This window comes from Tursiops truncatus, chromosome 15 (assembly GCF_011762595.2).
Source record: "Tursiops truncatus isolate mTurTru1 chromosome 15, mTurTru1.mat.Y, whole genome shotgun sequence".
NCBI classification, from domain to species: Eukaryota; Metazoa; Chordata; class Mammalia; order Artiodactyla; family Delphinidae; genus Tursiops; species Tursiops truncatus.
In genome coordinates this window covers 9900886-9915930 of record NC_047048.1, presented here as the reverse complement: position 1 = coordinate 9915930, position 15045 = coordinate 9900886, and the positions used below count along the sequence as shown (strand labels likewise).

At 55.8% G+C, this 15045-nt stretch overlaps 1 protein-coding gene across 7 annotated transcripts in view; it reads right to left on the bottom strand.

Moving 5' to 3' along the window:
* Nucleotides 1-15045, bottom strand: part of GTF2IRD1 (GTF2I repeat domain containing 1) — a 112318-nt gene that overhangs the window by 29983 nt on the left and 67290 nt on the right. For 6 of the 7 annotated variants that reach the window (XM_033838989.2, XM_033838988.2, XM_033838987.2 and 3 more), the window contains 7 exons: nt 14304-14369; nt 13025-13208; nt 7519-7568; nt 7243-7299; nt 5724-5807; nt 1581-1764; nt 1030-1058 (listed from right to left, as the gene is read on the bottom strand). In XM_033838989.2, the coding sequence (XP_033694880.1) occupies nt 1030-1058; nt 1581-1764; nt 5724-5807; nt 7243-7299; nt 7519-7568; nt 13025-13208; nt 14304-14369 (654 nt within the window). The remainder of the gene's footprint in view (nt 1-1029; nt 1059-1580; nt 1765-5723; nt 5808-7242; nt 7300-7518; nt 7569-13024; nt 13209-14303; nt 14370-15045) is intronic. The other variant, XM_073792026.1, reaches the window with a different exon arrangement.

The following is a 15045-nucleotide window of genomic DNA, read 5'->3' as shown; positions in this document are numbered from 1 at the left end:
TCCAAGTACTGCTCTCCCCTGAGGCCCTGCGAGAGCCTTCCTCTCTGGGAAACCCTCCCAAGCACCCCTTCCTCTGTTCCTCCTCCCTGGGGTCCCTGCAGCCCGACGGCAGCTGCCACACTGCTACCCCCCTCAGTGAGTCTGGCCCCGCTCCAGGTCGCCCCTTCCTCAGAAGCCCACCGAGCCAGGCCTGGGCGCAGAGAGTGAACAGCTATAGGTGGCAGGGTCAGGGCACACGGAGGTGAGTGAGGAGTAAAGTGGATGTGACCGCGACTGTGAAATTGGAGTCCTGTCCTGCAGGCTTTCTCTGTTCCCAGCGCAGCCTCCCCAAGGGCCCAGGGCTGCCAGTGACTCTGGGCAGGAGCAGGGGAGAGGCGGCAGAGCTCCTCCCCATGTCTCCACCCGCAGGCTCTGGGATCTGCGTACGCAGCTGCCTCCGTGGAGGCCCGGCCAGCCCTGAGTGCTGACCAGGTGGTCATGCCACCCCCCGCAGGGACAGCCCCTGCTCATTCAGGGCTCGGGAGGGCCAGGACATAGCCCGGGGGACGGTGGGGGTGGTGGTGGATGCCTGGAAATGGGGCCAGGAGAGGCATTTTACGAAGCGGGTAAGCATTCACCCCCATCCCACCGCCAAGCTCGCGGGTTCCCCCGCAGACACCCCTCCCTCTGAGGCTAGGAACCCCCCCCCATCACCCTCATCTGCTCACCAAGGCCCCTGCATTAGGGAAAGTGGGGGGCACTGACCCGGCCAGGCCCCTCCCTCCTGAACCCCCATCCCAGGCTTAGAAGTCACCAGTGCCACCCCACCACCCCTTTCTCTGTCCCAGGAACCGGGGCCAGGTCCCAGCTTGGCCTTCCTCCTCTCTGCTGGGGCCAGAGCCCAGGGAGGTGGGACAACAGAAGGGCGGGGGTCCCGCTCCAGGGCCCTGGAACCGCTGCCCCACGGTGAGCTCCACTCCGGCCTCTGGCCCTCAGCACCATGGCCCACCCCCGTGCCAAGTGGCCCCCCCCATAGCCAGCGCCTCTTACCAGGCTTTGGGATGAGTCCTTGAAAAGGCCTGGAAGAGAAACAGAGACGGGGGTGTCAGGGGAGGGCCTGGGAACTTGTGCGGAATGCGTGGGACCCACCCCAGACCTGCCGAAGCAGAATCTGCATTTTAACAAGATGCCCGGCGCTTCGTGCGCACGGGACCCTGGGGACCCTGGGACGATACCGCAGGGCCGCTGTGCACCAGGCCAAGCAGGGTCTCCCGCTGGCTCTGCCCTGCTGGCTCCACGCCTCTTCCAGGGGATGAGGGAGTGCAGTGAGCAGGTGCCGCAGCAGGTAGACGGGGCCCATGAAGGCTGCCCCCGCTATGGTGGCTGCGGGGCAGGGGAGCTAGTCTCACTTCTGTGGGGCTCCCTGCACCCTGGCTGGCCGGCAGTCCCCCTTCCTCCAACCCCCAGGGCCCAGGGTGGTGCTGGAAGAGCTGCCTTGTCCATGGAGGGCAGGTCCACCCGAAGGAAAGGCCAAGGGTCTGTGGTGCGAGCCCCCTCCCGTGGTAGCCTCGCCTCCTCTCTGTCTCCCTTCCCCTGAGTACCTGGTGACGGTGAACTTGATCTTGTCAGCCACCGCAAGGATCCTCTCCAGGTTCTGGGAGCCAAAGGTGCAGGGCTTTCGGAAAGGGATCCCGGGGGGCAGCCCCTCGATGATCACCGAGCCGGGGTTACTCTTGATCCTCTTGTAGGGGACCTGGACCGGGTACTTGATGCCCAAGGCTTCCCCTGCGGGCAAGAGGGACAGAGGAGGTGTCAGGAGCCAGAGGCGGGGGCTGGTGGGCTGTCGGCAGCCAGGGGGTGCTCCACGCACGAGTGTGATACACCCCGCGCACAGTGGGGTACGGTGGGGGCTGTCGTGTAGCACTGCAGCAAGGCACAGTCAGTGAGGGACCGGGAAGCAGGGGCCCTGGGGGGTCGGGGGTGGGCGTGTGCCCAGGGCAGGCTGAGGAGTGGCCAGGGGACGTGTGGCTGTGGCTGCTAGGAGAGGGCAGGGGCTAACGTCAGAGGCTTCACAGCTTGAGAATCTGAAAGCCGTCTCAAGGATGGTACCTGGTGGGCACAGTTGGCCCTTCCCTACAACGATCCATCAGCCCCACAGGCTCTGCCTCACCCTGGTTCAGGATCGGCCTGGCCTGAAAGGGCGGATCGCGTCTGGGAGCAGGGAGGCCAGCCAGGGTGCGGCTCAGACCTCAGGGCTCTCTTTCCACATGTGGCGCTCGGCCTCATTCCTGTCGCCAATCCCCTCTGCAGAGGGCTGTGGCATGTCCATCCCAGGGACTGTGCCTTGTCTCACAGCCTGGGAGCAGCCCTGAGTCCACTGCTGATCCACTCTGGGCCAAGGCCTGCTGCCTGCTGTCAGGCTGATGTGAACGTCCATGGCTCTCTGACTTAGGTGGGGTGCACCATGGGAGCCCCCTCCTGGACGGAGGGCTGGACACTCCTCAGTGTCACAGGATGCCCCTTTACGAAGATGTGCTGCAGAAATCTTTGCACTAGGAGAAGTAGCTGAACTTTTTCTGGGCAATAAACTAATCTTTATCTCGTGGACACTGGGAATGGTATAACTGGCCTCATTTCCCTTTTTGCTCTGGCTCCTGGGAAACTCAGAGCTTGATGCATGCCCTGCATCTAGCAAGTACAGAATGGCTGAGTCTTCATGTCACCGCTGGCTTCGTGCCACTGCTTCAGCTTGTTTGTTTGGCTTTATTTAATTGAGATGTAATTCACGTACCATAACATTTACCATCTTAAACAATCCAGTGGTTTTTAGCGTACTCAGGAGGTTGTGAAATCATCACCACTATCTAACTCCAGAGCGTTTTCATCACCCCGAAGAGAAACCCCATTCCCATTAGCAGTCACACCTCACTCCTTCCCTCTGTGCCCTGGCAACCAAACCAACCCACTTTCTGTTTCTATGAATTTCCAGCCTGTTTTAAATTCTTTATCCTGACTTTGCTGCAGACAGAAAGGTACTTATACCCATAATCCATGAATGGGAACACTGCCATCTCTACTTCCTCACTCCTTGCCCCCAAAAGGGCTCTTGCTAGAATGATTGACGGCCTCTGTGTTGCCCAACCCAGAAGGTATTTGCTCTCTTTTGGCAAAATCCAACACCTTGGTGTCCATGATGCCTCACTTTCTTGGTTTCCCCTTTCTGGCCACTCCTCCCCTTCCTGGACTTGACCTCTAAACACAGGGCTCCTTGGCTTTCTGCATGGGTCCTCTTTCTGCTCTCTTTGCACCCCTAGGGGTGTCTCCTCTGCTCCTGTGGTCTAATTTTTGCATCCAGTCCAGACACCTCTCCTGAACAGCAGACTTTTCTCTCTGCCTGCCTATGAGACATCTCCACTCACCCTTCAGACTCAACATATCCAAATGGAACCCATCATCTGCCCTCTTCAAACTTCCCCGCTCAGTGAGGGCGCTGCCCCTTCTCCCTGGCTGGCAGTTTGGGTATCCACCTGTCTCTGGCAGCTCTGTGCTCCCCCCTCCTCCCCCTTGTCATGGTGACAGGTCTGGGTAACCCAGGCCTAAGCCAATGAGCACATGGCATTCTCTGCCATGGGGATTGGGTAAAGACTGGACATGTGACTCAATGGGGATCAATGAGAAACAGGGGAGGGCCCAGGGAATTCTGGGAAACTATCAGGCTTTCCTGAGAAAGCCTGTGGAAAAGCCAGCTCTCTCCCTGGATGGGATGTCTGGACCAGCCGTGGTCATCCTGCTAGCAAGCAGGAAGTCAGCCTGAGATGATTCTGACACAGCGGAAGGACACCAAGTTCATTCCCTGAGCTGCTGGATCCAGCTAATCCTGAAAGCCACCCTACTGCTGCATTTCCTGAGTTATGGCTAATTGTACTGTCCAAAGACAGCTGCACCAATCTTTCTCCCATCCCACGTGCTCCTCTTATAGTGTAACATCGACACTCCCCTCCTCTTACGCTAGGGTGGAACTTTGTAACTGCCTTGACCAATGCAGTACGGCAGAGGGGACACTGCACAACCTCTGAGGCTGGGTCATAAAAGGCAACGTGGCTTCCACCTGGCGCTCTCTCTCAGGACACTCAGGAGCCCCGACCAACAAGGAGGAAATCCAGCTACCATGGAGCTGCTATGCCAGAAAGCCCACGTAGAGGGGTCACACAGACACTGAGAAAGATGCTTGAGGGGCCCAGCCGTTCCAGCACCAGCTCTTTCCCCAGCCCAGGCGTCAGACATGTGAGTGAGGATGCCGTCCAGATGACCCCAGCTTCACCCGCCTTCTGCCTGCAACCCCGGGACAGACCGTGAGTGACAGCTCCCCAGCTCGGCTTGCTCCCAAAGTCCTGACTCGCTGATACCCTCAGAGATAATACATGATCATGGCTATTCTAGGCAACCACGTGTTAGGGTGATCTGTTGTGAAGTCATAGTAACTGAATCATGAGCCAATTAACCCCCTTAACGGTTGAAGCCAGTTTGGTTTTGCTACTTGAGACCGGAAAGCACCTTAACAGATACAGCTTGTCCTCCTCGAGGCAGGATGCAGCTGGGTGCCTCCATTCCTCCCGCTGCCCCGTCAATCTGCGCCTGTGGTTCTCCCTCGGAAGCACATCTCACTCCATCCGGTTTCCTGCAGCATCCCGGCCAGGGCCTGCCCAAGCCATCATCACTCTCGCCGAAATACTGCTCCAGCCTCTGGGCTGGTCTCCCAGTGTCCACTCCCACCCTCCCACAGCCACTCACTTTCCTCACGGCATCCAGGGAGACACTTTAAAAGTGCAAAACTGCTCCATTTACTTCAGTCCTCCCAAAATACAAACCCGATATCATGGTTCCCTCCAAGGCCCTGGACAATTGGATCTGTCTTCTGGCCAGCTCCGCAGGGCCCTCCTCTCCCCCAGTGCCTGCCCTTACGCTTCGGCTTTTGGCTCCTTCTTATATCTATCTATCTACTTACATATATATACATATATATGTGTGTATATATATATATATATATATATATATTTTTTTTTTTTTTTTTGGCTGCACCGTATGGTTTGCAGGATCTTAGTTCCCTGACCAGGGCCCACGGCAGTGAAAGCGCCAAGTCCTAACCACTGGACCGCCAGGGAATTCCCTTGGCTCCTTCTTAAGACAAGCCTCAGGGCCTTTGCACATGTCATCACCTCAGCCAGAATGCCCTTCCTTCACACTCTGCTTGATTCCCCATCGTTCAGTTCTTTCCTCCAAGAGCCCTTCCCAGGCTTCCAATCTAAGGAGAGCTATTTTCTCTTGAGCAAGCAGCCTGCTCTTTTCCTGCATAATCATGGGACGACGCCTCACTGTCGCTGGATTCTGGGTAGAGCTGTTCTATGTCGGTCTCACGTCTCTGGTCTGCAGGGTCCCCCGAGGGCAGGGACTGCGTGGTTTTTTTGTTTGTCTGTTTGTTTCTGGCATGTGGGATCTTAGCTCCCCGACCAGGGATCGAACCCGCAGCCCCTGCAGTGGAAGCACGGAGTCTTAACCACTGGGCCGCCAGAGAAGTCCCCGTGAGACTGCGTGTTTTCTTCACTCCCTTTTCCCCAGTGCCTGGCACACAGTAAGTGCTCAAGACGTATTTGTATGCAGGTGAGCGGTCTTCCCAGAGGAGACCACGGCCAGAACCGGGTTGCTCCTGCCTCTCTTCCCTCTCGCCAGGGTGTCCCGGGGCTCACCGTATTTCTTATTGAACAGATCCTGGACCTGCTCCCTCAGCGTGTTGGCAATGTCGATCCGTGAGAGTCTGGCATCATAATTTTCTGCAAAGTGAAAAACAATTACGGATTTGGGCTGTTAAATGAAAAGGCACTTGGTGACTTTAAAGGAATACGATTTCCTAACTACGGGGAACTCCTTCTCAGGCAATTATCAGCTCCGTGGAGTGGGCCCCTTGGAGTCCTCCAGCACTAACTTCTTGACGGAGACGTGTGTTTTTTCCGGAAGGACGCACACTCTCGCGACAACAGCGATGAGTCGGAAATTAACTGTTGACATTTGAAACCCACACCAGTGAGCCAGCCCTGGAGGTGAGAGACGCCATGGAGGGGAGCAGCCTCCTGCGTCACCGGCGGGGGGAGTGGGGCCTCGCTCAGAGTCAGGCGGGAGGCAGGAGGCAGCGCGGGGACGTGAGCTCAGTGGACAGGGCGGCCCCGCGGAGGCAGGAGCCGGCCTGGAAGCTCCTCGTGGTCACTCATTCACCCAGAGGCTATCGCTTATGGAGCCCGCGTGCCAGCACCTGCCATGAGACCCCTGGACGAGCCCCCGGCCTTGGGGAGATGAGAACCTGCACTGCCTTGTGGGAAGAGAGAGGTGGAGGATGGAGGAGGGAGGGGGTGGGTCTCTGGCTGGTCGGACCCCAGTCTGCTAAGAGGGCTGAGTATGAGGGGTCACAGGGTGAAGTGAGAGACGGAACTCCCCCGTCCCAGAAAGTTCCGGCTGCCCAGGAAGGAGTTGAGAGGCTGGGGGGTAAGCAGGTGCCCCTCTGGGATTTGGGCTCCTCCACCCACAGGGGCTGGCCCTTCCTGCCGCTGGTCTGGCTGACCCCACTTTCTCCTCTGGGTCACACTGACCACCCAGGACCCACATGGGGAGCACCCACCCTAGGGGACTCACAGCCACACCCTAGAGCTGCCCCGACGTGCACGTGGACGGCTGCTCTCAGCCACCGCAGCCCCTACCGATACTACACTTGATCTTAACCAAAAGGTAATACCAGCCTCCACTGTGGGGAGGGAGCCTCCCCTGTCAGTCCCTGGCCCCTCCCTGCATCAGGCTTCCCCCATCTTCCACGCCTCTTCCTCCACGCTCACATCCTCCCGCCCCTCCTTGGCCCAACCAGGGTCCTCCTTCTTGGGAGAGCCCTCCCTGCCCTCCGTGACCTCCTCTCCTCTGATTTCAAAGCACTAAGAGCACGGCCGGCTGCCTAATACGAAGCGGGCAGGTCAGCTGCTTCCCCAGACGGACAGCAGGCCGGCTCCCGCGCCCTGTACCCCCAAACCCCCAGCCACCTTGCGGAGCCTCTCACTGGGGCTGGCAAACTCCAGCCCTGCCTGGCTGCCCGCCGGCCTCGCTCAGACCCCGGGGCCCTGAGGTTGGCGGCCAGCCCCTCCCACCCCTAGCCTGGCCCTCCAAACCCAAGCCAGGTCAAGGTCATGGCACTGGGACTGCGGACCCCATCCTGAGCTGCAACCTTACCTTGAAAGCCCTGTCTCTTCAGGCTCTCGTCCACAAGAGGGTCCCCGGAATCCCTCTCTGGGGGCGGGGGGGAGAGAAGCCAGGGTGAGCAGGCAGCTCCTGGGACCCGGGACAGAGGTGGTATCTGGTGGGGGCAAACCCAGCAGGGAGGGCAATGGGGGGATGCCAGGGTAGACGGGACCAGGACAGAGGAAGCAGGAGGAGGGGTGATGGCAGAAGCCTGGGACCCCTCCCACGCCCGGCCCGCGCCTCGGCCCATGACCCTGCGCAGGGTACCTTGGCTGTCTGTGAGGGGCTCTTTGACTCCTTCGGTGAGCAGCTCAGGCCTGCAAAACACAAGTGGGGCTATCACCAAGGTCCCTCCAGGGCTCCCCGGTACTACCCAGCTCTCCCCCTGGGCCTCAGTCTGCACATCTGTGCAGTGGGCGCTCCTGGCTCTGGACAGTCAAGGTCTGGGGTTTCTGCCTCCCAGGCAGCTGTCCTGCTGAGCCACATGTGTGATCTGGGGGCTGCGCTGGGCTCTGAGGATCCAGCCAGGAGCGAAACCAGCCTGGTCCTGGCCCGGTGCAGCTGAACCCCTCACTCTCGGTTCCAGGGTCCGAGCACGTGGGCTGGGGGCTTCCTACGGAGCTGCAGACACGGTCGGGACTGACTGTGGCAAGATCCTGGTGTAGGGAAGGCCCAAGGTTTCTGGCTGACACCATCTCACTCTGGGGTCGGGGCCTCGGGGACCAGACCCAGCTTTACACTGATGTCTGTATCCCTGCAGACTCCACAGAGCCTGTCCTCACATTAGGTAACCCGCCCGACATCCTTGAGGTAGGCACTGTTTCCATCATCCCACTTGCAGGAATGGGAGACTGAGGCATCGGGAAGGTGAGTAACGTGCCCAAGACCGCACAGCGAGAGGGGCAGAGTTCAAACTAGGCATCCCCTCCTTCTTGCCTGCAGCCTCTCTCGCTGAGGGACCCCTCCCACCCCAGGCCTGTTTTCTCATCTGAAATGGAATAATAACGCTGCCCTGGCTCAGAGGGGAACAGGCCTCATAAATCCATACTTGAAGACACAACAGGACCGCAGACAGCACTCTGGCCTGGGAGCCCTGCTCAGTGCCTGTGGGGAAATCATTACACTTTCTGGGCTTCCGCTTCCCCATAAGAAGGCAGAGAGGAAGTGATGGGGGGTCTAAATGTAGTCTGAGGGCTTTTCCAGCTCCTGAAACTGTGATCTAAGGCAGGGCTGTGCCTCCTCCCTCCCTGGTCCTGTAAGCCCAGCTCTGTGTCAGGCACAGATGCCCGCTGCCAGGAGGGACACCAAATCCTCATCCACTTGATGGAGGGGGTGGTGCCCTGAGAGTCTGGCCTTTGGCCTCACTCCCAGGCAGGGTCTCCTGTGTCACTGCTTGGATACCCCTGTGAGGAAAAGCCCAGCACCTCCCCGGGCAGCCTCACCTACAGACTCACCCTCACACTGAACCCTGGTCCAGCATCCCTTCCCTTCGGGAGATGTGAAGGAGTGATTCTGGTACCTGTTGTACCCGCCATGCCCTGCCAGCCCTCCTCTGGCCAATGTGACCTCCCCAGTGCCCTCAGCCTGCCATTCAGCCCAGACCCCCGCCACCCAGACAGGCCTGCTACAGCTGGACAAGGTTGCACCCAAAATGGGGCACTTAGAATCAGTGCTGTATAATATAGCTTGTCTGTTCTTCAAGCCACTGTTATCAGCCAGACCTCTTGACCTCTAGGGAGGGGAGGGGGGCTGGAGACAGTCCAATCACTTGGCCAGTAAGCCAGTGAAGGCTAGCAATGAATTCCAGTAGAAGTGTGGACACTGGGGTCGGTGGAGCTGCCTGGTTGGTGAACACACTGATGTGCTGGGAGGGTGATGGGCCCTGATTTCGCAGGAAGAGGGGATGGAAGCTCCACATCCAGTCCCTCCCAAACTTTGTCCTTTATGTCTCTTCATTTGGCTGGTCCTGATTTGCATCCTTTCTATAAAACTGTCACACAGTGCTTTCCTGGGTCCTGTAAGTCGTACTAGTTAATTATCAAACTTGGGGAGGGGTCCTGGGAACCCCTGAATTTGCAGCCAGCTGCTCAGGAGTGTCGGTGGTCTAGGGACCTTTGAACTTTAGCTGATGTTGGAAGTGGCGGTGGTCTTGCTGGGGACTGTGTCCTGAATCCGTAGGGTCTGCTAAGTCTGGGAGGTCGGCACCAGAACTGCCCTGCAGCGCTGCAATCAGACAGACCTTCTGCCACTCCTCCCCTGGACCTCAGTCTCCCATCCGTGTGAATCCACCCATGGTTTTAAATTTCCCAAGGTTTTTTTTTTTTTGTTGGTTTGTTTTAACTTTGGAGAATTTGATGAAGCAAGGGACCCTATTTCCAGAAGAATGCACAAAAGAATATGAAAAGTTTGGATACATGTTTGTTCAAGAATCTGGGTTAAGAATGTTTTTTGATCAAAGATTTAGAAAGTTTGATTTGACTCTGTGCCAACTCTCATCACCTGGCAGCCGCTGTCTGGAGGCTGTTTAGAAGGACGTGGAATTCAGGTTTAGGTGGAAATCAGTCCGTCAGTGACATCCCTCCAAGTGCTGATTTCTCATATATTTTTTTATAGGCTCACTGTATTTCAAAATAAGGTCTTTACATGAGGACATTAGGGTGGGCCCTAATCCAATCTGACTAGTGTCCTCATAGGGAGAGGAGATTAGGTCACAGAGAGATACCAAGGATGTGTGGACAGAGAGGAATGACCATGTGAAGACTCAGCAAGAAGGTGGTTGTCTGCAAGCCAAGGAGACAGACCTCAGGGGAAACTAACCCTGCTGACACCTTGACCCTGAACTTCCAGACTCCAGAACTGCGAGAAATAAATTTCTGTTGTTTAAGCCACCCAGTCTGTAGTACTTTGTTATGGCTGCTCTGGCCAACTAATATATACACACACACACACACACACACACACACACATTTATACTTTATTGAGATGTAATTCACTCTTTAAGGTACATGCATCAATGGTTTTTAGTATATTCACAAAGTTGTTTATGCAGCCATACTTTTAATTCCAGAACAGTTACATCATCCCCCAAATACATATTTTTTAGAAGTAAGATTAATGAGAAGTGGCGATTTTTCACTAATATTCCCAATAGTATTTTTGACTAATTTTTTAAATGAAGAATAACAAAATAAATATACTCAAGTGCTCCATCTCTCTTCTCCGATTATCTCTTAAAATCACCCCAAATGGTCCTTAATCCTAACACCCCAACTGTTCCACTGGACAAAGTTAATCACTCTTTCCTACTTGAATCATTTTCTTCACTTGGCATTCAGAAAATGAATTATCTAAATTCACTTTTTAAAATTTATATATATATATATTTTTTAAATGAACTCCTGATACAGGCAACCACATGGATGAATCTCAAAAGCTGAGTGAAAGAGCCAGACCCAATGAGATGCACAATGTATGATTCCATTTATATGACATTCTGGAAAAGGCAAAATGGCAAAAAAATGATCAACTACCAGGTCGCAGGGTCTGGGGTAGCCAACAAAAGGGCACAAGGGAAGCTTGTGGAGTGATGGAACTGTTTTGTGTCTTGATGGTAGTGATGTGACAGTGTGAGTTTGCCAAAAATCAAAGAGTTGTGCATTTTAAAAGGGTGAGTTTTACTGAATGTAAATTAAACTTCAATAAACCTGATACTAAAAAAAAAAAAAAATCTTAATTGAGTACCTACACTGTGCCAGGTCTTTTGCTAAGCCTTGACCTCCAGGGCCACCCCATAATTGGTACAGTATGCCCCATTTAATGCCCTGAACAACCTACCCAAGGTCAGGGGGAGTAACAGGAGGAGCTGGGCTTAGACCCAGGAGCCTGCGAGTCACCCAAGGGCTTCCAGTTCTCAGTTTGAGGGGGTGGATGAGGCAAGCAGTCCCCATGTGCTACGTCCCTCCTGAATGCTGACAGGTTCCCATGTTCTGTCCCCACCCCGGCCTCTCTCCTGAGTCTGACCCCCGTAAATCCACCTGCCAACCCTCTCTGGAAGGCCCCCACGCACCTCAAACATAACACACAGCAGACTCACATCCCATATATCAGCAGATTCTACCAGCCTCATCTTCAAAACACTGTCTGAATCTGACAACTTTTCACCATCCCACCCCTACCTTTACCTAATCCAAGATGCCACTGTGTCCCCTGGGCCAGGAACAGCCTCCTCACTGGTCCCCGTTTCTGCCCCTGCCCATCCTCCTCAAAAACTTCCAGTGAGTCCTTGTTAAATTTGAAATAAAATCCAGATTCTTTAAACCAGTCTAAGACCCTGTATGATCCAGCTCCTGCTATCTCTTGGGCCTCGCCACTCTCACTCTTCCCTCACTCCCCCTGCACCAGTCACAATGGCGCCTTGCTAGACTTCAAACACACAAGGATGTCCCTGCCTCAGGGCTTTTGCACCTGCTGTTCCCGCTGCTTCAATGCTCTTCCATGGCAAATAATTTGCAAACCTTGCTTCATTAAGTCTCTGCTCCAAAGTCCCCTCCGTGGACAGGTTCCTCCTGCCCCTCCTCCTTTGCCCCTTTAACCTGCATCATGGCATTTATCTCTACCTGATACTATATTGTGATTCAATTCCGTGAGATCAGCCAACTCGAGGGCAGGACTCGGTGGCATTTGCGGCTGCGTCACTCCTGGAACACGGTGGGCACTCAAGGTGTATTTGTGGAAGGAAGGAACCACGTGTCCACCATTTGCATCTCCTGGAGCATCACCCTCTCTGCTTCTCCTGGCGCAAACCAGGCCCCACGAGAGAGCTCCCTGCTCCGCACCCCATCACCAGCCTGCCACTCGAGGCGTGAAGGACACTGTGAGTCTCCCAATTTGGGGGCCATCTACTCCCCCAGGGACAACAAACCCTTAAGAGTCTCCTCTTTCTTGTCACTTCCAACCAAACCAAAAGTAAATTTATAAGACATCGCGTTAATACACAGAAGCCAAAAAACACAAAACAGGGCTTCCCTGGTGGTGCAGTGGTTGGGGGTCCGCCTGCTGATGCAGGGGGCGCGAGTTTGCGCCCTGGTCCGGGAGGATCCCACATGCCGCGGAGCGGCTGGGCCCGTGAGCCGTGGCCGCTGGGCCTGCGCGTCCGGAGGCTGTGCTCCGCAGCGGGAGAGGCCACACAGTGAGAGGCCCGCGTACCACAAAAAAAAAAACAAAAAAAAAACACAAAACAGTTCACCCCAGGTCCTCCCTCACCTTTTAAAAATTTAGTAGGTGCCTCCGTCTCCTCCAAAGGGACTTTATATCTGAGCCGGCACACAGGCTCGACACACTGGAGCTCCCTGGGTCCTCGCTGACAAAAATCAGATGCCCGAGGAAACAGAAGAGACTCAAAATGCCAATGCCTGATTTTCCAGTCCTGGGGTCATGGGGCATTGTCCTCAGCCTGGATGCCCCCTGGCCCAGAGGTGCTCAGAATTACCCAGGAGGTCAAGCTGGCGGGAGTTCTCCCATTCTACACCTGGGTAAACTGGGGGCTGTTCTCGTGGGACTGAGAGGGCGTCAGTCTAGTTGCTTAAGGTCCTTCAGGCCTGGGCTGGGCCTGGGCAACCTCGTGCCTGCTCAACTGAGGCCAAACCTCATCGAATGCCCTATTTTTTTTAAGAAAAAAGCCTTCCCCAGTCTGAAGAGGAAGATGGCTACTTGGTGCTGCTCCTGGGTGCCGGGCGAGCCTGGAAGGGCTCCCGTGGACCCGGCCGGGCCTTACCTCTTGATGACGAACTGGATGCTGTTGCTGGCCTCCAGGATCTTCCGGAGCTTGGCGATCCCGAAGCAGTTGGGCCTGCGGAGGGAGATGCCTTCAGGCAGCCCCACCACAAACAGCTCCTCTGGGTACATCAGGAACTTGGAGTAGGGCACCTTGACAGGCTCCGAGATGCCAATGGCCTTGGCTGCAGAGATACGGCTGCTGTAGGGCCACCCAGATCTATGGGGCCACGAGCCTCAACTCCCACCTCCCATGTCTGCATGGGGGGGCCGCAGGTGCTGGAGCCCTTTTGAAACTTAGCCCTTAGTTGAACCCTCCTGACCCTCCTGAGGTAAGTACTGTTAGCCCCAGGCTGTGGGTAAGAGACCCAGAGCCCAGAGGGGATGTGACCTGTCTCAGGTCTCAGAGCCCCAGAGCTGGGGGATGTGAACCCAAGTAAGTGGGTAAGACCTATGCTCAGTTCATGCCCTCATACCCAGGCAATGCAGGAGAAACTGCTGACAGCTGGTGAGACCTGGCATCGGCTCCACCCAAGTCCACTTGTCCCTGTGCTGCCAGAAAGGCCCTCCAGAGGGTCCCCCTGCCACCATAAATAACCCCAACCCCCTGCATGGCCCAACATCACGCCTTGGGAACCAGAGACATCTGAGGCCCAGGCCAGGCACTGCCGCTCACTAGTTCTGGGGCCTAGGACAAGCCACATCACTTCCCCAGGCCTCATTTTCCTCATCTGTAAAATGGGCATTAGGACACAGGCGTTCTGTGAGATGGGATGGGAGAAGCACCTTGCCAGTGCCTGGCCAACCACAAGGGCTGAATGAAGAGCAGGCTTCTCCCTGCCTCCCTGTTTTCTTTCCTGGTCTTTCTAGTAGGAAAGACCTTGTTATCCATCTGTCCTCCTGAGGACCCTGAACAAGGGTGTCTGTGGGTACAGAGGGGCAGTGACAGCAGTCAGAGAGGCCTCTGTAAGCTGAGGCTGAGGCAGACCATGAGTGAGTGTGAGCCTGTTGAAGGAGGAGGTGGGGACGCTGCGTTTCAGAGGGTGGGGTTCTCTGGCAGTGCCTCAGTCTCCCAGGGAGGGAGGTCTAGAGCTGAGGAAGGGGCAGGATGGCAGGCCCTGCGGAGCCCCGGCCCTTTCCCAGTTGGTCCCAGCCCCTCCGGCCCCTCCCTTCTCTGTCTCTGTTCCAGGAGCAGCTGGGATGGGGGATCAGGCCCTCTGAAAACAGGGCAGCTGGAGGGAGGCCTGGATGCCCTCGACCCTACCCGGCTCCTCGCTCACCGTATCGCGTGTTGAAAAGCAGCTCCACCTGCTTCCGCAGAGGCCGGATCACGTCACCATGACTGTCTGAAAGGCAAAGAACAGTTTGGTGAGCCTCCCCAGTGGCAGCAGGACCCTGCTTCTCAGCTCATGTCCTAGGTCTGCTGGCACCAAGAATGACCCTGTGCTGGGACCTTGGAATGGGGAAGGGTAATGGTGGCAGTAACCTACTTCCTCAGAAGTGGCATCCCTGCAGACAGGTCCACAATTCTGGGGCTCAAATATCTGCTTGTGAAATCGGATCTAGGGCATTACCAGGACTGAATGGAAGGTTTTGAGGCCTAAGAATGACCATGGGCCTTTCTATGTGAATGTCACTCTAGACCAGCACCGTAAGTGACTTTGCTAGCTTGTGAACTCTAAGCCTGCAAATTGAGTATGCCGCCACTAGGTGGCAGTGGATGTTGATTAAAACTTCAGAGTTCCTCCCCTGCCAGGCTGGGTTTGGGATTGGGAAAGTGACGCTCCTCTCCTCTGACACCCACTCATTCCATTCCAGGGGTGGAAACAGACCCATCCTCACCTTGATCTCCCTGCCTGTCCTACTCCCACCCTCCGCAGGGTGGGAATGAGCAGTGTTCCTGAGATTGAACATGTCTATTGGACACAAAGCCAATTTTGTGCTTTCAGGCCTAAATTCGACTTGCTCAGGAAGACTCAGCCTTAAAACCTTTGTGGAAAGAGGCAGGGTGTATATAAAAAC